This window comes from Ictidomys tridecemlineatus, chromosome 2 (assembly GCF_052094955.1).
Source record: "Ictidomys tridecemlineatus isolate mIctTri1 chromosome 2, mIctTri1.hap1, whole genome shotgun sequence".
NCBI lineage: Eukaryota > Metazoa > Chordata > Mammalia > Rodentia > Sciuridae > Ictidomys > Ictidomys tridecemlineatus.
The window spans coordinates 90,333,805-90,359,046 of record NC_135478.1 but is presented as its reverse complement, the minus strand read 5'-3'; the positions used below and the strand labels follow the sequence as shown (position 1 = coordinate 90,359,046).

At 35.8% G+C, this 25,242-nt stretch overlaps 1 protein-coding gene across 15 annotated transcripts in view; it reads right to left on the bottom strand.

Moving 5' to 3' along the window:
- Positions 1-25,242, bottom strand: part of Atxn2 (ataxin 2) — a 131,495-nt gene that overhangs the window by 78,588 nt on the left and 27,665 nt on the right. For all 15 annotated transcript variants that reach the window (XR_013434812.1, XR_013434809.1, XR_013434808.1 and 12 more), the window contains exons 2-5: positions 10,089-10,125; positions 8,097-8,156; positions 7,557-7,628; positions 6,547-6,697 (exon numbers count right to left, since the gene is read on the bottom strand). Coding sequence is in view for 10 of the 15 variants with exons in the window: in XM_078039157.1 (XP_077895283.1) it covers positions 6,547-6,697; positions 7,557-7,628; positions 8,097-8,156; positions 10,089-10,125 (320 nt within the window). In the remaining 5 variants the exon portion in view is untranslated. The remainder of the gene's footprint in view (positions 1-6,546; positions 6,698-7,556; positions 7,629-8,096; positions 8,157-10,088; positions 10,126-25,242) is intronic.

The window sequence follows — 25,242 nt, the reverse complement described above, 5'->3', positions numbered from 1 at the left end:
CTCTACCATCTGAGATATATTCCCAGCCCTACAATTCAATTTTAACAGAAGAATATTTTATCACTGAAATTTATTTAAAGCTTGCTTACTAGAATGGCAACTCCCAAGCCAACTCATTCCTTGCCACAGGCTACCTATAAATTCATCACATCCCTTTGGGCCTATCTACCACAGGCAACTTCAAAAGACAGGATGCCTATCCTGACCATTGCGTAACTTAAGAGGTGACTGCCTGACCAACTTTAGTACTTCCTGTCCCTCTATGGGGCCTCCTCAGTTGTAGCATTATGGCCTGCCCACCCTAGTAGAGCACCATCCATTAGTGAATGTAGAACATGTTTGGATTCCTCAGAATCCAAACTTCCCAGGCTAAAATCTGCTCTGGGATTTGCCTCGTCCTTAGATTACTGACATGGCATTTCTAATGCCATACACTTCAGAAGAGATCCTTCTGTTATTGATTGCCCTATCAAGTCAAAAAAAACAACAACAGTAGCTGGGCAAAGTGATGCAGGCCTTTAATTTCGGTGGTTCAGGAGGCTAAGGCAAGAGGATCCCAAGTTCAAAGCCAGCCTTAGCAACTCACCAAGGCCCTTAACTTAGTGAGTCCCTGTCTCAAAAAATAAAAAGGGCTAGGGATTTGACTCAGTAGTTAAGTGCCCCTGGACTCAATCCCCAGTACCAAAAAAAAGTCAATCACAACAAAAATACAAGAATAAAACACTAAGGCTGGGAATATAGCATGTGCAAGGCCCTTGGTTCAATCTTCAGCACTACCAAAAAAAAAAAAAAAAAAAGAGAGAGAGAGAGAAAGAAAGTAAAGCACCAGAATAAAACAATTGGTAGAAATTTATTTTTCACTTACAAAAAAAATGTGTTTTTTTTCCTTTGTGGTTGAAGATGGACAGAATACCTTTATTTTTATATGTTGCTGAGGATCAAACCCAGTGCATCATACATGCTAGGCAAGCGCTCTACCACTGAGCCACAGCCCCTTTCACTTTAAATTATACGTTCACACTTCAATTTCCTTCAACTTTATCCAACTACTGCTACAATCCATTCAACTCTTCACATCTCTGGATGTATTTGGAATTCAATCCCACTAAGTCCAGCATTCTATTTCTCTTGAATTCTTTCAACTTGGGTATCTGCAACTATGAAAATGCTAGAGCAGAGCTTTTTAACAAGGAGTACACAGACTCCCTCAGGGAACCATGAACACTATGAAATTTAAGGGGTGTGTGTGTGTTTTATTAAAGGTAAAGTTATCCAGTCTTACAAGGTTCTCTTAAGAGATCCAATATAGTGTTTTGGGTTTTTTTTGGTTTTTTGGTACTGAGGATTGAACCCAGGGGTACTTAAAACATATATATTTTAAATTATCAATGAACCTTTATTTTATTTATTGATATGTGATGCTGAGAATTGAACCTTCACACATGCTAGGCAAGCACTCTGCCAATGAGCCACAACTCCAGCCCATACACCGTTTTATTTTTTTGAGACAGAATCTTGCTGAGATGCTCAGGTTCTTGCTAAATTGCTGAGGCAGAACTCGAACTAGCAATGCTCCTGCCTCCAGCTCCTGAGTCACTGGCATGAAAAGGCAAGTGCCACTGTACCCAACACCAAAATAAATTTCTGTATAACAATAAACATCCTCCAAAATTCAATAAGTATTTGTTAGACAGCTATATTTATGACTGCTTAGAGCTTTCTCATTCCTTACATAAAATAGTGCTTCTTTTTTAAAAACATGTTAAGAGAGGCTGCGGCTGTAGCTCAGTGGTAGAGTACTTGCCTAGCATGTGTGAGGCACTGGGTTTGATCCTCAACACCATACAAAAACAAATAAATAAATAAAGGCACTGTGTCCATCTACAACTAAAAAGAATAAAAATTTTAAAAAAACATGTTAAGAGGGCTGAGAGAGATTCAATGGTAGAGCATTTGCCCGTCATGACTGAGGCCCTGAGTTGGACCTCAGCACCACAAAAGTGGGGAGATAAAAAAATCAGGACCCTCAATTTTTTAAAAAAATTGTTATTATTTATTTATATGTGGTGTTGACAATTGAACCCAATGCCTCACACATGCTAGGTAATTGCTCTACTACTGAGCCACAACCCCAGTCCTACGACCCCAAATTTAATTTATTCAAAGACATTTATAGTGAGACCATATGACATGACAAAATATTATACGAGGCCATCAGAATTAAAAAGTAAACATGGTTGCCAGGTGCAGCAGCTCACACCTGTAATACCAAGGGCTCAAGAGGCTGAGGCAGGAGGCTGAGACAGGAGGCTTACGATTTCAAAGCCAGCTTCAGCAATTTAGCAAGGCCCTAAGCAACTTAACAAGACCCTGCCTCAAAGTAAAATATAAAAAGGGATGGGGATATGGCTCAGTGGTTAAGTGCCCCAGTGCCCCAAACAAACAAACAAACAAATAAATAAAGTATTCAAAAACAAGAAACAAAGTATGAGAGAAACAAAATTATAACATACCTGGCATATCATCATACAGAGATGCTGAGGAAGGATCTTCCATGTGGCATAAAATCATGACAACACATATAAATGAGTGTCATGTGGGCAAAGAATGAAAACACTGGGAACACAAAACACATTCAAGAGTAGTATGAAGGAAAAGAAGCACAGGAATGAGGCAGGAAAGGAATGATCAATGAACACTAGAAATTACAAAAAAGTAGCCTCAGAAAGAAATTGCAGTCCATAGTATCAAGCACAGTAGTGAAGACTGAAAAGAAGTCTAAAGGACCTAGCTCTTAGAGGTTCCTCAAACCTCAGCGTGTAGGATTAAGATAGATCCTTTTTTAGGATGAAAGTGGCTTCAGTAGGTTTCTAGTCTGAAGAGAAGAAGTAAGCAGAAAAAAAGAGGTTCAAGAATCCAGTAACAGGACATACAAAAAAAAAAAAAAAAAGAATCAAGGTAAAAAAAGGAACAAAATAAAGGGAATAATGACAATGTTGATATTAAACATTCTTGTTATTAAAACCAGAGAAAAGAAAATAATGAAAACAAGGAGGAAGACAAATTTGTAGATGGGTTAATATATAATTTCCATTAACCAATTTTCTTATTATATTGATTTTTCACTAAATGTGACAGAGTCTGGTAAGTAAAAGTGATTCTTTTAGGGGTTAGGGTATAGCATATAACTCAGCAAAGGAGAGTTTATCTAGTATGGGCAAGGCCCTGGATTCAATCCTCAGCACCTTTAAAAAAAAAAAAAAAAAAAAAAAAAAAGCACTCTGGACTAAATCCAATTAAGATAGTCATAAATAGGGAATCCAAAGATCCAATGAGACTACATAGTATAAGAAACATATATAGTATTATAAACATCATGTAGTATATAAATATTATAAATATGAGTTTAGAACCATGAATTTAGGGAAAAAGCATGTTTTATTATTTCACCAATACTATATAACATGTAATTTTCATCAGCCCTAATAGCCCCAATGCAGCAGGAAAAATGATCTAGGCCAAGGGTTGACAAAATCTTCTGTAAAAGACAAAGTAAAAATTTTTTGGCTTTGCAAGTCCTATAGTCTTTTACAATGACCCAACTCTATCCCCATGGTATAAAAGCAGCCATCAAATGAACTTAGCTGTGTTACAACAAAACGTTATTTACTGATAAGTAGGTCTGTTTGCTATTATGTAGGCTAAGAACACTAACAAGGAAATGAAGCAGTAGGAAGAACAAGAAAGGAGAAGCAAGAGAACTACAATATAACTGAGTCAGCATAATTAAATAAAAAACAACATGAATAAAAGAGCACAGGGGGCTGGGAGCATGTTTTTGAGTGCCCAAGTTCAATCCCAAGGAGAGAGAGACAGAGAGAAGGATTTGTATCTTCACTTGGCCAGATTACTTAAGAATGTCTGTTTCCTCATCTACAACCTGTGGATACTAATCATATCCACTGAAGAAATAAGTTGTGATGATTAAATTAAGAAATACATATAAAGTATTTGACACAGGGTCTAACACACAGAATACGCACAAATATTATTGACGTTAAGATTTTGACAGTATTGTTACAGAAGAGAATTGTAAGACAAAGCACAGAAAGGAAATACATGTCCCTCTTCTTTTAGGAAGCTACAAATATTTATTTTTCCACACTTTATATTGATGCATTATAGTTGTACATAATGGTAAGCTTACTATTTTGGGTTTTTATCACTCATTAACTTCTATTATTTTTTATTTATTATTATTTGTGTGAGAGTGGGGGTGGAGGTAGTAGTGAGCACTGAACCCATTGGCACTGAACCACTGAGCTACATCTCAAACCCCCTACCTTTTTTTTTTTTTGAGACCCTAACTTGAGGTCCTCCTGCCTCAAGCTACGAACTACCTAGAATTACAGGCATGTACCACCATGCCCAACTAATTTCTATTAATCCTTAAAAAATTCAATCCATCTGTCCATCTAAGATGTAGAAAAGTCCTAATTAGAGTAAGTTATACTTCCATGTACGTATAATGTCATTCTATTGTCATGAATATCTAAAAATAACTTTTTAAAAATTAAAAAAAAAGATGTAGAATAGTAGTATTGCATGATAGCAGCAAAGACTACTGAAGATAATCCTCCTTTTTGAGACAGAAAAGGCACTGAAAAGCAATTATAAAAAAGAACAAAAGTCCCCAAGACCCACAGAACAGACTAATACTATAATCTCATAATCCTATGGTTCATATCCCCAACTGCACTTCATAATCATATGCCCAACATCTCACCCAAGTTAATAATTAAATTAGAATCGCTATAGGTGAAAACTGGACACTTAAAAACTTTGTGATACAGCATTAACAAGCATTAGTTAAATCCTACCTTGCTTTATTCCAGGAGGCTGGAAATCTAAGTCTCTAATACAAAATAAGGTAAATCTAAAAGTAGAACTAAGTGCCTTCGTGTTTTCCATTATTGAACTATCCCATTAATAACTCTAAAAGGGATGTCTACATGCTGATAGTATCCAGATTAGAAATTTTATTTTATAGTGAGCAACTTCTGCCAGAGTAGTCCTGAGAACCTGGCTTAAAAGATGTGAAAACTTAAAGACATAACAACACTATTTCAGGATGCTATGTACTAGATGGACACAACTATACAATTCACTAAACCACCACAGTTTTGAAATAAAATACCTGAAACTATAATACTGATATTCAGTTGAACAATCATTTTATAAAGAAAATAATCATTTTAGCACATAGCAAAATATATCTACCTTTTTAAGAGCATACTGAACACTTTCAAAAGTGTCCCTCTACAGTCACACACAGTAGCGCAAGCCTGATCATCCTGTCTCAAACTGAAAAAGAACCAGGAGTTGGCACAGTGGCACAAACCTGTAACACCAGCAGCTTGGAAGGCTGAGGCAGGAGGATTGAAAGTTCAAAGCCAGCCTCAGCAATTCAGGGAGGCACTAAGCAACTCAGTGAGACCCTGTCTCTAAATAAATATAAAATAGGGCTGGGGATGTGGTTCAGTGGTTAAGTGCCTCCAAGTTCAATTCCCAGTACCAGCCTCCCACAACCCTCCCCAGCCCCCACTAAGGGACGCAAACATTCGAGAAGATTAAAAAATGGAACACTGCACTTTCCATCAGCATTTCAAAGCAGTTACAGAGTGACTACTGTTGCTAGCCTCTGAAAAAGCAAGCTAATAGGTGAGAACCTTGTTAAAAGAAAGGTTTTAACTTCCTGTGCTTTATAGTTTCAGTGTAGAAAAATCAGCTCAACAACAACAACAAAAAAGTATTTGGTATAGACTGAATCATGAAAATCAAATTGTAATGAATTACAATCTGCTGAAGAATTTTACATTTGACTATTTTAATTAAAGAATTTCAGAACCAAGTCCAAAATTGCTCACAAGTGCCATTCACCATGTTAATGAACACTCAGCACTGCAGAGTATGCTATTCAAATGAAGGGCAGCGACTCCCGCATGTTCCTCCTCAATAAACACTGAAATAAACTAAATTTTAATAAGTACATAATATCTTAAATTTTTAAAACAGGAATGTTCTACCTTACCTTTTTTCATCTTCATTAAATGATTATTTTCTATCCACAGATCTCTGCCTTTCTTCTATATCCCTATGTTTTGATTTCCTTGCAGATTTATAGGTCTACTTATAAATTAAAGCATCATTGGCCAAATGGAATAAGAATTTTCAACTGAATATCAGTAGCACTTTTGACTATGAAACTGCAGAAAATACTTTCCAAATTAATTTTTTACAGAACATAAACTCAATATTTGCTACTGAAATACCCACATACTTGTTCTCCAAAGTTTTGAGCATTTTTCCAACAAAAATGGATTCAAAGTTCCATTGTTCTTAAAAGAAAAAAAAAAAACCCATCTTAGTCATATACTAGACAGCATATATTTTGTTTTGAAAAAAATGTCTATATGATCACTATGGAGATCATTGTTGGAATAAATCTAATAAACCGGGAAGCATATTTAGAAAACCAAAGCCCACCTCTTCTTGCATAACTGGAGTCCATATCTTTAAACTGTACCACAACAAAGTCTGAACACTTGAACAAAATACTCTCCATTATTTCTTCACGTTTTGGCCCCGAACTGGATTCTGTACTTTTCTCATGTGCAGCATCAAGTACCAAATCACACTAAAATGAAAAACATGAGTAAATATTTAAAAAACGTGATAGAAGTCCCTTAAGTTCTTGAAAGTGCTATTTCTTTTATGTCTTTGGCAAAAATAATTACTTTAAGAAAAAAATAATTGGCTGGGGTTGTAGCTCAGTGGTAGAGTGCTTGTCTCATGTGCGTGAGGACCTGGGTTCGATCCTGGGTGATGGAACTGTTTTACTGTCCAACTGCACTGGCAGTTACAGAATTATATGCATTTTAGAGGGCTGTGGGTATAACTCAGTGTTAGAGCACTTGCCTAGCATGTACAGATCCACATAAAAATAGATAGACTGATAGATAAAAATAAAGAGATTTTTTTAAAAAAGAAAAGAATCATGCCCCTTTTAAAATATATAGTCTATTGTCTTTTCCATCAAATCTAGTCAGATGTGGTAGCACACACCTGTAATCACAGCAACTTAGGCTGAGGGATGAGGATAGCAAGTTGGTCGCCCTAGACAATTTAATGAAACTGCCTCAAAATAAAAAGGGCTGGGTACGTAGCTCAGTGGTAGAGCGCTTGCCTAGCATGCACAAAGCCATTAGTTCAATCCTTAACTGTAGAAAAAAATACCCTTAAATCTATAAGTTGGTCTTTTGAGCACTCTGGTCATTAAAATAATTGGTATTTGAAACTTTACAGCCAAATCAAAATACACTGAGCATGAAAATGTTTTTCTTTTTAAGAACTACCATATGAAGCTAATCATGTAAATATGCTCACTTGATAACTACAAATTTGTTAATCAGAATTCAATAGACACTGCTCAGGAAGTAATACAAAGTAATACACATAATAGTTGATTTATATTAATAAAAAAAAGAAATAATTACCTTAGGACTGTATGTTTTAAAAACTCCTTCATAAATACCTCCATTTTTCACTTGCACCTCACATTTGGATCCCTAAAAACAGACAATTAATTTTTCAAAGAAACAGTACTACCATCATCAGAGATATGTGTCTTCATTTTATGTTTCATAATTCATTAGGCTTCATTCAATACTAGCTATTCATTAACAATAAAAATTTCAGAACATTAACAATACATTGGAATCTCAAAATTCTTCAGGAGACTCAGTTTACAGTATAAATTTATAAATATTCAAGTTAAATACATCTGATCCCACCTATATCAGATAAAATAATACACAACAGATAATTAACTACAAATATTATTTTATACAGTGCTAACAAGAATGTGTTTACAGTTACAATAGACTACATAAAGAGTTCTAATGTATTTTTTTCCTAAATCATCTTGATCAAATATGAACCAACAAATGTACTTTGACAATCATTTATCTACATTTTAACTTCATGAAATTATTCTACACCCAAAGCAATCTATTCCCAACAATCTGATAACTTACAACAACTGATGTAAGTATATGAACCATCCTCATATTTGCATAGATTCCATCAAAAGAAATCTGAAATATTTAAAAATAATATTATAAATCAGTATTTATACTTCCATATACATTATAGTGAACATTTTGTTACAAACTCTTTAGATTGCTGGTAACTCCTCACAGCTCCTCACATGTATTAATATTTGGTTTACTACAATCTTCTGCTTCCTTAAAGAAGTAGTTAGGGTTTTTAACAGTAAAGTTAGGCATAGCAATTAACAACATGATTTATACATGATACAAAAAAAGCAATACTAAACCTTTCTAAAAGAGGAAAAATAAAATCATGAGGACAGAAGGCAAATCAATGATTGGGGAATGAAGGTTCTCAACAAAGTGGCATGAAGGATTTTGATGGGTGATGGAACTGTTTTACTGTCCAACTGCACTGGCAGTTAGAGAATTATATGCATTTGTATAGTTCAGTGGTAGAGCACTTGCCTAGCATGTACAGGCCCACAAAAATCAAACCAGCCAACCAAAAAAAAAAAAAAAACCACGAAACAAAAACCACTCCTATCTATATCCTAAAAAGGGTAAAATAACTCTTAATAAATAACAAATTAATGGAATGAGGAGAACCCCAGCTACTTTCTCTCTGCACATCTGAATCAATTGATGCAAGTGTTTAAACATCTGGTCAATCACACCACCCCATAATACATAATAACGTAAGGTGTGCCCTCCTGATCCTTATGAAGTCAATCTGTCTAATAAAGGCAGGGTGACTCAAAAATTAGTGATAACTTATTTATCAAACAAAACTTATGCTTTTCAGTTCCATGTAAATTCCATTGGCTTCCTAAAGGTAAAATCAGAAGGCCCTTGCCAAAGGAGAAAAATGAAAGGAGTTTAAAAAATATATAGCTCATTGATTCAAAATAAAAAGCTTGAATGTTGGGGCTGGGGTTGTGGTTCAGCAGTAGAACGCTCACCTAGTACATGTGAGGCCCTGGGTTCGATCCTCAGTGCTACGTATAAATAAATAAAGGTACTGTGTCTAACTACAACTAAAAATAAATATTTAAAAATTTTAAAAAAGATAAATAAATAAAGGTATTGTGTCCATCTACAACTAAAATGGGGGATATGAGGTATCCCCCAAACCTCCTGTGTCAATGCAGGAAATGAAAATGTTCAGAGGTGAAATGATTGTGTTATGAGAGACAGCCTAATCAGCCCATCCCAGTTTGAATGGATTAACTGGGTGGTAGCTGTAGGTAAGTGGGTTGTGGCTGGAGGATGTGGGTCACTGGGAGGCATGCCCTGGAAGAGTGGTTCTTCCCTGAGTCCCTTTCCCCTCTTCTCTCTGCTTCTCAGTTGCCAGAAATTTAAAAACTTTCCTCCCTCATACTTCTACTATGATGCTGTGTTTCACCCCAGGCCCACATCAATTTGGTTATCCAACCAAGGACAAAACCTCTGAAATTATGAGCCAAAATAGACTTTTCATTCTCGAAGTTGTTCTTGTTGAGTATTTTGGTGACAGTGACAAAAAGTAGACTAACACACCAAAGAACTTTCCAAACTTCACCCTCGGTGTTCTACTTATCTTTTAGAGATTAATTGCTTCAATTTGCCTTTAGTCACTTACAAAAGAACAAATGAGGGCTGGGGCTGTAGCTCAGTGGCAGAGTGCTTGCCTAACACATGTGAGGCACTATGTTCAATCCTCAGCACCACATAAAAATAAATAAAGGTTAAATTCTTTAAAAAAATAATAATAATATTCTTATTATGATGACAAAAATCATTTATACGCATTTTTTACACTTTATACACAGTTATCAGCAAAACACAACACATATAGCCAATAATTTTGTACTATACTATATTAATCTAGGAAGGCTTCCAACAATAAAGAAAAAAAGCTTTTTGCCTTGGCCTTTAATGTATATTTAGAAATCATATTTTAGCCAACAATTTTTTGCAAACATTAAAGTTACTCACCGTAGACTGAGGCAGTCCTTTGCTATTGTTTCGACCTCTGAAAAGATTAAATATATATTTTTATTACACAACAGACTGAAAAAACTGAAGTATATCCTCAAATTTAAAATACCTTATAAATTCCACTCAAAAAATAAGCTAATTGGGGAGACAGTTCACCTACTATTTAGTCTAAAAGCCTGCCTAAGGATGGCTCTCTATCCTCTACTTGCCCAGAGATACAAAACAGACAGTAGGTAAAGAGTACAAAGAGGAGAGAATGTGAACTTTATCAAATCTAATCAATGAAATAAAGATAGCCTATTGGAAGAAAAAACTAACATTAAACCTGAGTTAATACTAATCTTTACTCCAAAATTAACCAATCACTGCTATAAAGAGCTACTCAGAAGCAAATACAGGTACCATTCCTGATTTAACCAAATACAGGTACCATTCCTGATTTAACATATGTTACACTATGTAACCATAATTTCCCCCACCCCTGAAAATGGATGATATTAAGTTAAATCATCCAGAGCACTTTTACTTCTAAATAACATGTTGTGATATGTTCAACCAGTATATCTCCTCCAACTTCCTCCCTTGGAAAATTGGTTGCCAAGGTTTCCAGTAAGATTAACTCTATTTTCAAGTAAATTTAATTATAAAACAACATTGTTGTCCCTTGGTACCCTGGGAGATTGGTTCTAAGACCTGAGATAGGAAAATCTGAGGATGCTAAAGTCCCTTAGGTGAAAAGGTGTAGTATTTGCATAGAACCTACACATCTTTAGATTACTTAAAATACCAAATACAATGTAAATGTCATGTAAATAGTAGTTATACTGTATTGTTTAAGACAAGAAAAAACTTTTTTACATATTAAATACATGTGGCAGTTTTTCTCCCAAAATATTTTTGATACACCATTATTTGAATCAACAAATGTGGAACCCAAAGACACAGATATAACTGACTGTTACAACCTAAAGCTTATTTTAATGGAAAAGATTAGGATTCTTAGAAATAATTTTTAAAAATTACTTAAAAAATTAGTAAAGTGAAATGTTACATAATTTATAAACTCTAGTCACTCTGGATGAAATATAACTGAAATCCCATTTTTTTTTCATCTTATTTTTTTTGGTGCTGGGGATTGAACCCAGGGCTTTATGCATGTGAGGCAAGCACTCTACCAACTGAGCTATATCCCCAGCCCCCATTTTAATAAAATAATCACAACACTCAAAATTTAAAACATTCAGGGAACAGAACAATTTAGGTCCAAAAAGTCTAGCAATATGACTGGTGCCTTTCCCCAGTATAGTAACACAGATCTTAACTCTGACACCAGTTCTGGCTTGGTCTCCAACTCTTACTACCTTGCTCAGTTTCTTCACCTAGAAAATAATAGTCAAGACCAAATGATCTAAGATTTCTTTTATTTTATTTATTGTTTTGAGAGAGAGAGAGAATTTTTTTAATTTTTTTTTTTTAGTTTTCGGCAGATACAACATCTTTGTTTGTATGTGGTGCTGAGGATTGAACCTGGACCACACGCATGCCAGGCTGCTACCACTTGAGCCACATCCCCAGCCATTTTAATTTTTTTAATATTTATTTTTTAGTTATAATTGGACACAATATCTTTATTTTACTTACTTAATTTTTATGTGGTGCTAAGGATCGAACCCAGGGCCTCATACATGCTGGGCGAGCACTCTGCGGCTGAGCCACAACCCCAGCCCAATTCCTTTCACTTCTAACATTCTGATAACTTGGGCTGGGGATGTGGCTCAAGCGGTAGCGCGCTCACCTGGCATGCGTGCGGCCCAGGTTCCATCCTCATCACCACATACAAACAAAGATGTTGTGTCCACTGAAAACTAAAAAGTAAATATTAAAAATTCTCTCTTAAAAAAAAAACATTCTGATAACTCTTTGCCTCTTGCAAGTACAAACGTAGAAATTCTTAAAACCTAAGGAGTATATCTAATAATTTATCATTTGTAGAACTTCCTATGAACTAGATACTATGGGAAGCCCAGAGATACAAAACAGGCAGTGGGTCATGAAAGAGCACAAAGAGGAAAGAATATGAACTTCATCAAAATCTAATCAAATTTGATTAAATCTAAATTTGATTCCACATGTGTTTGTCTAATTTACCACCTCTGTTTTATAGAAAACTATAAAGCAGTTAAATATCTCAACCAAATCCATTCAGTTCTTGAGCAGTAGAGCTAATACTTAAATTACATTTACTAAACCCAGGCTTTCCATTTCCAGGTTATGCTGTCTCCCTGAAATTGCATTATAAGGAATAAACTTAAAAGTGACTACACGCTTTCAACCTCACATTAAGCCTAACTAAAGTTCTATACTTTTTCAAATATCATTTGAATTTACTGAGTGTTTTCTCTCCTATTTATTGTAGTACATACCCGAAAAGCTTAAAATGGCTAAATTTTGCTTATTAGGATTATCTTATCCTAGTAGTTGCTGAGAGCCAGTTACAAAACCTTGAACAAATGCCATGAAGTGTCAAAGTGTCCTTAAACTCATGTAGCCTACCCTACAAAGAGGCTAAATATAATATTTATTTATAGAACTCACATTATCTTTTTAATTGATTACACAGTTACATCTTTGACTAATAAAGAGCAATTGTTTGACAAACCAGTTTACTTAGTAGAACAAATAGTTCACTGAGGAAAACAATAAGAGACTTACAGAGGCATGAAGTGGCACAGGGTACAGAAACCACTGATTGCCACTGACCTTCACTGATCCACAGAGTCTGACAGACACCCAGGAGGTATGTTACCATATCAAAGCAATGTTCCCTGAAACTGTTCCCCCCACCCACTGTTTTTGGGTCCACTCAGATGTTTTTACTTTTGATTTTCTTCAACAGTATTTCTGGCCAACTCCTATTTTACATACCAGTTGAATATCCATTATCTGAAATACTGTGACCAGTAGTGTTTCCAATTCCAGATTTTTTCAGATACTGGAATATTTGCATATTTAAGGAAATGTCATGAGTAAGGGCCCCAAGTTTAGATATTCATTTACAGTTTCATATATCTTTTCTTTTTTTTTTTTTAAACTGGGATTGAGTCCAAGGTTTTACTCATGCTATGCTAGGTAAGCACTCTACCACTGAGTTATACCTCCCCAGCTCTTTCTAAAATTTTACTCTGAGACAAGGTCTCACCAAGTTGGCAAGGCTGACTTAGATCCTCCTGCCTCACTCCAACTCCCAAGTAGTGGGAATTATAGCTGTGGTCCATCACACCCAGCTCCATACAACTTACCCACATGGGCTGAAGATAATTTTATATAATATTTTCAGTGCACCTGCATTTTGACTGCAATCCATCACATGAAGTCAGGTATGGAATTATCCACTCGTAACACCATGGCAGAACCTAAAAAGTTTCAGATCTTACAGAATGTTGGATTTCACATTTTCTGATAGGGGTGCTCAGCCTGCAACAAGTACTAAATCTCAAAATAGGTCAAAAGCTAGGGTTGTGGCTCAGTGGTAGAGCACTTGCCTAGCAAGCACCACATAAAAATAAATAAGCAAAGATATTGTGTTCATGTACAACTTAAAAAAAAAAAAAAAAAAAAGGTCAAGATCACATTCTAGTCCTAAAAATGATTGGATAGATCAGGTATCACAAAACAACACTAACCAGGAGTCTATTCTTTCAATAGTTATTGAATATAACATTTCAGTGATTCAAAATGCCTACCAAATAAATATAAAGAAATTTAGGGGCTGGGATGTAGCTCAGTGGTAAAACACTTGTCTAGCATGTATGAGACCCTAAATTTGATACCTAGGGCATGAAAAACAAGAAAACCCAGGTATAGTGGCACAAATCTATAATCCCAGTGACCTGGAAGGCTGAAGTAGGAGCAATCACAAGTTTACAATTTAGCAAGACCCTGTCTCAAAATTAAATTAAAAAGCTGGGGTGGGGGTTTGTGGCTCAGTGGTAGAGCGCTAGCCTAGCGCATTTGAGGCCCTGGGTTCAATCCTCAGCACCACAAAAAATAAAATAGATGTATTCTGTTCAACTACAAATAAAAAAATAAATATTAAAAAAATTAAAAAGCTGGGCATGGTGGCACACATCTGTAATCCCAGCAGCTTGGGAGGCTGAGATGGGAAGATCAAAGCTAGCCTCAGCAACTTAATGAGGCCCTAAGTAACTCAAAGTTAAGACCCTGTCTCTATAAAGAAAATACAGAAAAGGGCTGAGGGTGTGTGGCTTAGTGATTAATCGCTCCTAGATTCACTCCCTAGTACAATAAATAAATAAATAAATAAACATTTAAAAATCTGGGGGTAAAACTCAGTTGTATACTGCCCCTAGGTTCAATCCCCAATACCAAAAAAAAAATTTAAAACCAGAAAGAGAAAGGAATTTACACAAATAAAAAAGTTTATTTTGCTTGAAAATAACACAAAAGGGGGAAAGTGGATGGGTAATAAATTAAGCAAAATCAGCACATCTTAGTAAGTGCTGAAGTTGGTAACAAGTGTGCAAGGGATCATCATACCATTCTACATTTGTACAATCTCCCTTAAGAAAAAGAAAAAAGAAATTCCTCTGATGAAATGCAATATGCATATGAGGCTGGATCTCACCAAGCTTACTGATTTATCAGTTCACAGGAAACATGAGAACAAAGAATAGATCAATTAATACTAGGAGGTTATACAATAGTTGAATCCACAACATGGTAAATCTCACATAAAAAAAATGATGCAGTTCCTGTAACAAATGTTTAGAGAAGAAAAAACATGTAGAGGAAAGTATATCTATAAAGACACATAATTAGGGCTATAGCCCAGTAGTTAGTGCTCACCTAACACATAAGGTCCTGGGTTCAATCCCCACCATGGTAGAGTGGATGAAAAAAAAAATGGAAGTGAAAGAAAGGAGTCTTTTCAAAACAAACAGTGAATTAAGCCGAATCTCACTTTATACCATTATACAATAATTAACTCCAAATGGATAAAAGATCTGAATGTAAAAATTAAAACTATAATTTTTTAGGAAGAAAATGGGAAAATCTTCATGACCTTAAATTTGACATTATTTCTTAACTGTAACACCAAAAAGCACTGGAATCATAAGGAAAAAATAGATGCATGGTACTTCACAAAAATTACGAACTTTTAAGCTAGAAACAGTGGTGCTCGCCTGTAGTTCCAGCTATTCAGGAAGCTGAGGCAGAAGGATTATTTAAGTACAGGAATATGGTGCCAGCCTGGGTAACATACTGAGACCATGTCTCTTAAAAAACCTTAAAACTTGGGCTGAGGTTGTAGCTCAGTGGTAGAGCAGTGGCTTCAATCCTCAAAACCATGTAAAAATACAAATAAAGATATTGTGTCCAGCTACAACTAAAAATATATTTTAACAAAATAAAAAAAGAAACTTTAAAACTCAACAATAAAAAAAGTTCAAAATGATGAAAAATTTCAATATTATCTATTTCTATAAAGAAGTCATTCAGATAGTCAATAAGCATACAAAAAGATGCTTAGGGGCTGGGGATGTGGCTCAAGCGGTAGCTGCGTGCGGCCCGGGCTAAATCCTCAGCACCACATACAAACAAAGATGTTGTGTCTGCCGAAAACTAAAAAATAAATATTATTCACAACCACTATGATAGCTATTATTAAAAATAAACATTGGGCTGGGGAGGTGGCTCAAGCGGTAATGCGCTCGCCTAGCATGCGAGGGGAGGTTCGATCCTCTGCACCACATAAAAAAGATATTGTGTTGAGGGCTGGGGATGTGGCTCAAGCGGTAGCGCGCTCGCCTAGCATGCGTGCGGCCCGGGTTCGATCCTCAGCACCACATACCAACAAAAGATGTTGTGTCCACCGAGAACTAAAAACAAATAAATATTAAAAAAAAAAAAAAATATTGTGTCCACCAAAAAACTAAAAAATAAATATTAAAAAATTCTCTTTAAAAAATAAAAAAATAATCAAACATAACCTGGGGGTGTAGCTCAGCAATAGAGCATTTGCCTAGCAAGCTTAGAATTGGGGTTCAATTCCCAGTACCACCATTTGTAAAAAAAAAAAAAAAAAAAAGAAGGAAAGAAATAACAAGTGTTGGCAAAGATGTGGAGAAATCAGAAACCTTGTGTATTGTTAGAAAATAAGACAGTACATCTGTAAGAACAAAGTACAGTGGCTCCTCAAAAGATTAAACAGAATGATCATTTGATCAAGTAATTCTACTTAAGAGTATGCACCCAAAAGAATTCAAAGCAGAGACTCAAATATAGAATTATACACCGATGTTCATAGCAGCATTATTCCCAATACCAAAAAAAAAAAAAAAAAAAAAAAAGTTCGACACAATTCAAATGTCTACTAATGAATGAGTGAATAAACAATATGGTATGTATGTACAACAGTATATTATGCAGCCATAAAAATTAAGTTCTGGTACATACAATATGCAGAAATCTTGAAGACAGACTAAATTAGATAGGACAGACAAAAGACAAATGTTATAAGATTCTAATTCGGGCTGGGGATGTGGCTCAAGCAGTGTGAGGCACTGAGTTTAATCCAAAGCACCACATAAAAGAATATAAATAAAGCTTAAAAAAAAAAAAGTGAAGGCTGCTGGGCATGATGGCACAGGCCTGTAATCCCAGCAACTTGAAAGAAACCTCGGAAGGCTGAGGCAGGAGGATCACCAAGTTCAAAGCCAGCCTCAGCAAAAGTGAGGTGCTAAGTAACCCAGTGAGTCTCTAAATAAAATACAAAATAGGGCTGGGGTCGTGGCTCAGTTATTGAGTGCCCCTGAGTTCAATCACCAGTACCTCACCACACACACACAAAAAGTGAAGCCTGGTAGACTCACTGAAGATAAATTCAACTAAGTTGGCTAGTTTTGTGGCCAGAATGAAGAAAAGACAGCTGAGACTTCTCCAGAAATCAAAACAATCTCATTACTGACTTTTAGGAACTCTCCCTTCAAAGGAGCTCAAAATTGATCAAATCCATGTGAAGAAGTTTATGGTCCAATTCATCATTAAGATCAAGATAATAATCAGGGGCTGGGGATGTGGCTCAAGCGGTATCGAGCTCGCCTGGCATGCGTGCGGCCCGGGTTCGATCCTCAGCACCACATACAAACAAAGATGTTGTGTCTGCCGAGAACTAAAAAATAAATATTAAAATTAAAAAAAAGAAAAGATAATAATCAGTTAACAATTACTGTAGCTTAACAGCTAGGTGATATCAAGAAGAGACAAATCCATGCTAAAACCAATTCTGGAGCGATTGTTTTGGGCACATTCAAGGCTGATCCCCAGAAGGAACAGCAGAGGCTGACAGTACAGGGGGCAGGAAAAGGATAGGACTAACTAAAGTCAACCACAGCCATTAAACATGAAAATAAATAAATACATTCATGCACCACAGACATCATAGAGATAGTGGACTCACAAATTATACTGCCTAGTGACTAATGTTCCATCTTAGGTTTGTATAATTACACTATCATTAACACCATCATTAAGAGAGGCAAGACTAGCCAGGCCAGGTTTACCATGCCTGTAATCTCAGCAATTTGGGAGGCTGAAGCAGGAGGATTGCAAATTCAAGGTCAGCCTCAGCAACTCAGGGAGGCCCTACCAACTTAGCAAGACACTGTTTCAAATTAAAAATTTTAAAAAAGGGCTGGAGACTTATCTCTGCTAAGGTGCCCCTGGGTTCAATCCCCAGTACTGGGGGCAAGATGGGGTGGGGGCACACAACACATATGGACATGAACACACATGAATGTAATAATCTATTTTCAACAAAAAAATTACAAGATATGGAAAAGCATGACCCCACCCCTTGGGGGTGAGGTGGGGAGAAGGTAATACCAATACAAACTGCTTTTATGTGACTGGATGTCAGACTAAATACACAAAAACAAAAGTAGTCACTATCAACAGGTTAGGGAACTAAAGGAGCCAGCCAAAGTTGCATACAACTGTAATCGCAGCAACTCAGTAGACTGAGGTAGGCAGACTACAAACTTGAGGCTAGCTTCAGCAATTTTGCAAAATTGTCTCAAAATAAAAATAAAAAGGCCTGGGAATGTAATTTAGTGGTAGAGTGCCCCCTGGGTTCAATTTCTAGTACAAAAAAAAAAAAAAAAAAAGAACAAGAAGAAAAAAAAACTAAAAAAAAATATTGATTAAATCCAGGAAAGAAAGGTATAATTACAAGACTGCATCAAATAGAGACTGTTGATAAAGAAAATTGATTTAAAAGAAGCAAATGGAAATCCTACAATTGAAAAGCACAACAACTTAAAAAATTCACCAGAGGAGCTCAACAGATATTTGAACTGATAATAAACTTGCAGATCAAGATAGATTATTAGCCGGGCATGTAGTGCTTGCCTGTACTCCCAGTGACTCGGGAGGTCAAGACAGGAGAATCATGAATTCAGCCTCAGCAAAAAGTCAAGGAGCTAAGCAACTCAGTGAGACCCTATCTCTAAATAAAATACAAAATAGGGCTGGGGATGTGGCTCAGTGGTTAAGCATCCCTGGATTAAATCCCTGGTACAAAAAATAAATAAATAAATAAAAGATTATGAAATTCAAAGACAGGGAGAAAAAGAGGGAATAAAAATAAACCCAATCAGTTGTCAGGCAGAGTGGCACATGCCTGTAATCTTGGGAGGCTAAGGCAAGAGGATTGCAAGGTTGAGGCCAGCCTGAGCAACTTAGTGAGGCCCTACCTCAAAATAAAGTATCAAAAGGGTTGGGGATGGGATCTGAGGTTGTGGCTCAGTGGTAGAGCACTTGCCAAGCATGTGTGAGGCACTGGGTTCGATTCTCAGCACCACATGTAAATAAATGAACGAAACACCATCAACTATATATATATATATATATATATATATATATATATATATATTTTTTTTTTTTTTTTAAACAGGTTGGTTATGGAGTGCCCCTAAGTTCAACCCCCAGTGCCCCAGTACTAAAAAAAAAAAAAAAAAAAAAAGAGAACAGCCCCAAAGAAATGTGGGATACCACTGAGTCCAAATACACATAAAGGAAAACCAGCAAAGTAAAATAAAAAGGAGAATGCTAAAAGGAATAATGGATGGGAAATCCCAAATTTACTGAAAAACATTAAACCTACACAGCAGAAAACTCAATGAACTTCAAGTAGAATTTTAAAAACCCACCGATAAGGTGGCTCACGCCTGTAGTCCCAGCTACTTGGGGACAACTCAAGCATCTCAAGTTTGAGACTCTGTCTCCAAAATAAAAACATCAAGTACAATATTGTAAAAATGGTGAAAGCCGGGCTAGGGCTGTAGTTATCTAGCATGTGTGAGGCACAAAGATTTGATCTTCAGGATCCCATAAAAATAAATAAATGAAATAAAGGTATTAAGTCCATCTACAACTAAAAAGTATTTTAAAAAAAATTTAAGGGCTGGGGTTGTGGCTCAGTTGTAGAGCACTTGCCTAGCATGTGGAGACACTGGGTTCAGTGCTCAGCCACCAAATATAAATGAATAAAATAAAGGTCCATTGAACCCAGGGGCTCTTAAATACTGGGCCACATCCCTAGCCTTTTTTTTTTTTTTTTTTTTTTTTTAACATACAGGGTTTCACTAAGTTGCTTAGGGCCTCACTAACTTGCTGAGGCTGGCTTTGAACTTGTGATTCTCCTGCCTCAGCCTCCAGAGACATTGGGATTACAGGGATGTCCCCATGTACCAGCCAGCAACCAACTTCTAATTAGAAACAATAAAAGTCAGAGATGGGATCAATGTATCCAAAGTATCCAAAGAAAATAACTGTCAACCAAGATACTAAATCCTGCAAAGCTCTTTTTAAAGTAAAGGTGAAAAAAAAAATTATTCTCAGATAAACAAAAAATTTTGAGAGTATCTACTACTAGTAGCACTAAAAAAGTTCTTCAGGCTAAAAAAAATTAACTAGTCAGTAATTTTAATCCACAAAGAACCCCAAGAGCCAAGAAAAGTAATTGTTCAATTACAAGATAGTATATATGTATTTTTCTTCTTTCTTCTATTAATGACTTAAAATTCAACCATATAAAACAGTATTATGCAAAGTGTTGCTCAGTTTATACAAAATAGAAAGCTAACATATTGCCAATAACACACACACAAAAAACTGAATAAAAGCAAAGTTGTATGGGCTAATGAATAACTCTAGATAGGAACAAATGAAAAGCACAAGAAACAATAAGACTTTTACCATAACAAAAGCTTCTTTAAAAAAGGAAACAGTTCTGGGGATTGAGCACAAGGCCTTACCCAAGCTAGGCAAGCTCTCTGCCACTGAGTTATATTCCCAATCCTTTTCATAATTTTATTGAGACAGGGTCTCCCTAAGTCGCCCAGGCTAAACTCATGTGATCCTCCTGCCTCAGCCTTTGGGGAGTAGTTGGGATTACAGGTATGTTCCACTGAGTACATTTAGCAAAAGCTATTAATATATACTTGCTATCCTTTCTTCTCAGCTTTAAAAGACACCGATTTATATAAAACAATGATTATAACAATTTATCACTGGGTTTCAAACATTTGTAGTTATACTTACAACAATGATACCACAAAAACAGGAAAAAGGAAATGTGAGTTACACAGGAGTAACTTTTCTTTATCTCACTGGAAATAGGTATAAATTTTAAGTTACGTGGGTTAAGACACACAGTTCATCGTCTGTATCCATGGGTCCCAAGCTGCAGATGTAACAAATTGTATATCAAAAATATTCAAGAAAAAAATGTGTCTATGTTGAATGTTTTTCTTACTATACAGTATGACACCCATTTACCAGACTTTTGCATTGTATGAGGTATTACAAGTAATCTAGACATGAGTTAAAGTAAATGGGACCATGTGTACATGTTACATGCAAATACTAGGCCATTTTATATAAGGAACTTGAGCATCCTCAGATATTTAACAATGCGGAAAGGCATTCTGGAGCCAATCCACCTTGAATACAATAGGAAGACTGTACACGATAAGCCCAAGAATGACCATTAAGGAAGTGACTTTTTAAAAAAAATCTTGTTTTAAGAAATGAAAATGCCACATTAGAAAATACTCACTGGCACATAAGAAACTGGCAAAGGAGAAATAAAGAAAGGAAGAAAAAGTAAAACAGCAGTCAAATACAATTCTAATAATAACAATAATCCAATCAAAAGGCAGACTGTCAAACTAGATTTAAAAAGATCCCACTATACTCTGCCTAGACACTTCAGATTCAAAAACAGAAAGACTGAAAATAAAAAGATGGAAAGACAGAAACAAGCACAAAATAGCTAGAGCAGCCGTTTTAATATCAGACAAAATTCTTTAAAACAAAAAAATGTTTCTTCATTATAAGATGTTCCTCTTTATCTGAAGTACATGCCAATTCATTGGGTTTAAAAAAAAGAGGCAGTCTTCATGGACTCTCTGTACCCTTTCACATATCTTTGGGGCTACTGAAGATAAATTCTTCACAGAAATGACCTGGGCCATTCTAAACCAAGAGCCCTGACGCTCTACCATTGAGCCACAACCAAAGTCCCATTCCTCTATCGTTTTTAGTTGTCAGATTGATAGAATGTTAAAAATAGATGGAAGCTAGGGTTATGGCTCATTAGTAGAGCGCTTGCCTGGCATGTGTGAGGCCCTGGGTTTGATCCTCAGCACTGCAGATAAATAAAGTAAAAACTCAACTAAAAAAATATTAAAATTAAAAAAAAAGCAGGAATGATGTAATTGCGTGAATGGGAAATCACCATTTGGTAAACAATTCTTACAACTACTTCAGGCAAAAAATCCTCAATGGATGTTTAAAATAGTAAGAAAAAGAAGAAACAGGATATTTTTTTTTTTTTAAAGAGAGAGTGAGAGAGAGAGAGAGAGAATTTTTAATATTTATTTTTTAGTTCTCGGCGGACACAACATCTTTGTTGGTATGTGGTGCTGAGGATCAAACCCGGGTCGCACGCATGCCAGGCGATCGCGCTACCGCTTGAGCCACATCCCCAGCCCAGGATATTTTATTTATTAAAAATACTTTTTAGTTGATGGACCTTTATTTTTATGTGGTGCTGAGGATCGAACTCAGGGCTTCACAAGTGTTAGGTGAGCTATTACTGCTAAGCCACAATCCCAGCCCTGAAACAGGATATTTGTATAGACACAAAGAAACCCCCAACAAGATACTAATGACAAAGTGAAAAATAATCTTACAGTGAACCTAGCAGACACACCCTAGCCAAGTAATCAAAGTTAACAGCACCAGCAATAAGATAAATATACGGGGCTGGGGATGTGGCTCAAGCGGTAGCACGCTCGCCTGGCATGCGTGCAGCCCGGGTTCCATCCTCAGCACCACATACAAACAACGATGTTGTGTCCGCCAAGAACTAAAAAATAAATATTAAAAATTCTCTCTCTCCTCTCTCACTCTCTCTTTAAAAGAAAAAAAAAAGATAAATATACGTCATGTACCTCCTGATATAATGAGAAAAAACATACCAATCACTTCTGTTATTCCTGCCAAAAATGCACACCTGAAACTGATTAAGAGAAAACTGCAGACAAACCCTGGGGGATCGTCTAAAAAACAAACCCATAAAACACAAACCTTAAGGAATCATTTCAGATTAAATAGAACCAAGAGAGAAATGTAACTGAAGATGCATTATACCACTCTTGGACTGGTTCCTGGACTAGAAAAAAAGTATGTTGCTAAACAGTTGAAAAAGATCTTCAGTGCAAACAAATTCTTCTAAGATCAAAAGAGGAAAAGAACTGGTATAGAACCTGCATATATCCATAGACAGAACATGCCCCAGAAAACTACAGAACTACATATTATACACTACAGAATTAATATGGATACTGCTTTCTCACACCATGAAGCAAAAAGGCAATTTTGATATTATCTCTGGAACTCACTACAAAGGAAATGGTGGTATATATGGCTGGGTTTTGAAAAGAAAATTACTCAGCATTGGGGCCAATTTTATAACTCAGGTTTTGCTGAGACCAGGAACATCTCTTAACAGGAACTTTCATATTATACCAAAAGGAAGTCTTACAGAAATTAACAGAAAATATGTTTCTAAAGGGTATGTCTTCCAGATGGAGATAATTGTTCAGGCAAGACAGCTGAATTACTGCTGGTGAGCCAGCAGCTACCACACTTTGAAATGAATGATGAATCCCATGTGCCCATTACCTGTTCCAATATCATTTGTGGATTATGTTTATGATGTATCCAAGTTAGGAGGAAATAAAATAGTCTTTTGTTTGAAAGGATTATTGACTCTTTTTTGCTACTACATAAGAGAAAGTTATTCATTTATACTTACATATTCCTTTCAAAATAAACATAAAAGCCTGGTTACTGATTTTTTAAAAACTCTTAGCACATGGAGAAACTCCACTTCATATTTCATATTAAATAATTTTAAAGCTACTGTATGTATAATAAGCAATGTTTCAATTTTCATTTACATTTTGCTATACTAAGAACTATAAGTAGGGGCTGGGGCTGAGCGGTAGAGCACTCATCTACTCGAGGCCCTTGGTTCAATCCTCAGCATGACATTAAAATAAAACAAAGGTATTGTGTCCAACTACAACTTCAAAGAAAATTATAATTCAATGTATATGGGTTTTTTTGCACCAAAAAATTTTTGAAAAAAGTCTGAAATATGACAGTAGTTATGCACAGGGCTAATTACTTTATTTTGACAACTATATTCTGGTCTTGAAAGAGAATGTCCTTGATATTAAGAAATTCAAATATACTTTAGCTGGGCGCTAAAGTGTATTCATCCTCCAAGAAATCATAGTCACACATTTGAGAAAACTATGTGGACATCAGGCAGTACCTTTGTGAAAATTTTGATCAGTACCACAAGTAGAGGTAGCCACATCTAAAGGCACATTGTAGGACTAAAGAAATACAGTCCTGACTGGGGTGTAGCTCAGTAATAAAGTACTTGCCTAGCAGGTACACGGCACTGGGTTTAATCCCCAGTACCACAGGAAAAACAAAAACTTCAAATTCTTACATTTATTCACACCCCTGACCAGGAGCTCTGAGACAAATTAAAATCTAAACCAGTAAGCTGGGCATGCAGTATTTTATCTATCTTTCTAATAGCACAGAATCCATGCCTCATACTGACAATAAAATACTTAACGTGTTAATGAGTCCAGTCAAGTATCAGGAAAGAAAAACTGGAAGAGAATCCTTTCAAAGTAGTCAGTCATTAAGCTCTTAATTTAAGAGTCAGTTAACTATAGCTTATAACTTGTTTTGTTCTTACATCTGGACTAAGAATGGTTATTTTCTATTTTTATTTATTTAATTATATGTTTGTTTATTCATGGTACAGAGGATTGATAAATTATTAAAGGGTTGTTTAAAATATATGCAACATGCTAACACACAATAAGAGGGGAGGGAAGAATACAAGTTCACTGGATTGGACAAAGGGGACTGAAGGGGAATGGGAATAGGAAAGACAGGAGAATGAATCAGACATAACTTTCCTGTGTTTGTACATGAACACACAACCAGAAACTCCATATCATGTACAGTCACAAGAATGGAAATTTAAACTCCATGTATGTATAATGTCAAAATACATTCTAACACCATGTATAACTAAAAAGAACAAATTTTAAAAATTGTGATTGAAAAGTAACTCCACCAACCTTTTATATTGGAATTTGAGGTTGACCCACATATTGGAGAAAAAAAAAAAAAAAACAAGGTATTTCACTAATGTAAATTTGATGAAAAATACTATGAGCAAGCTCCACAAGGGTAAAACTCTACACTGATCAATGAATCAAAATGTACCTAGCAGCGGGGTTGGGGATGTGGCTCAAGCGGTAGCGAGCTTGCCTGGCATGCCTACAGCCCGGGGTTCGATCCTCAGCACCACATACAAAGATGTTGTGTCCGCCGAAAACTAAAAAATAAATATTAAAAAAATTCTCTCTCTCTCTCTCACACACTCTCTCTTTTAAAAAAAAAAAAAAAAAGTGTACCTAGCAGGACTGGGGTTGTGGCTCAGTGGTAGAAAACCTGCCTAGAATGT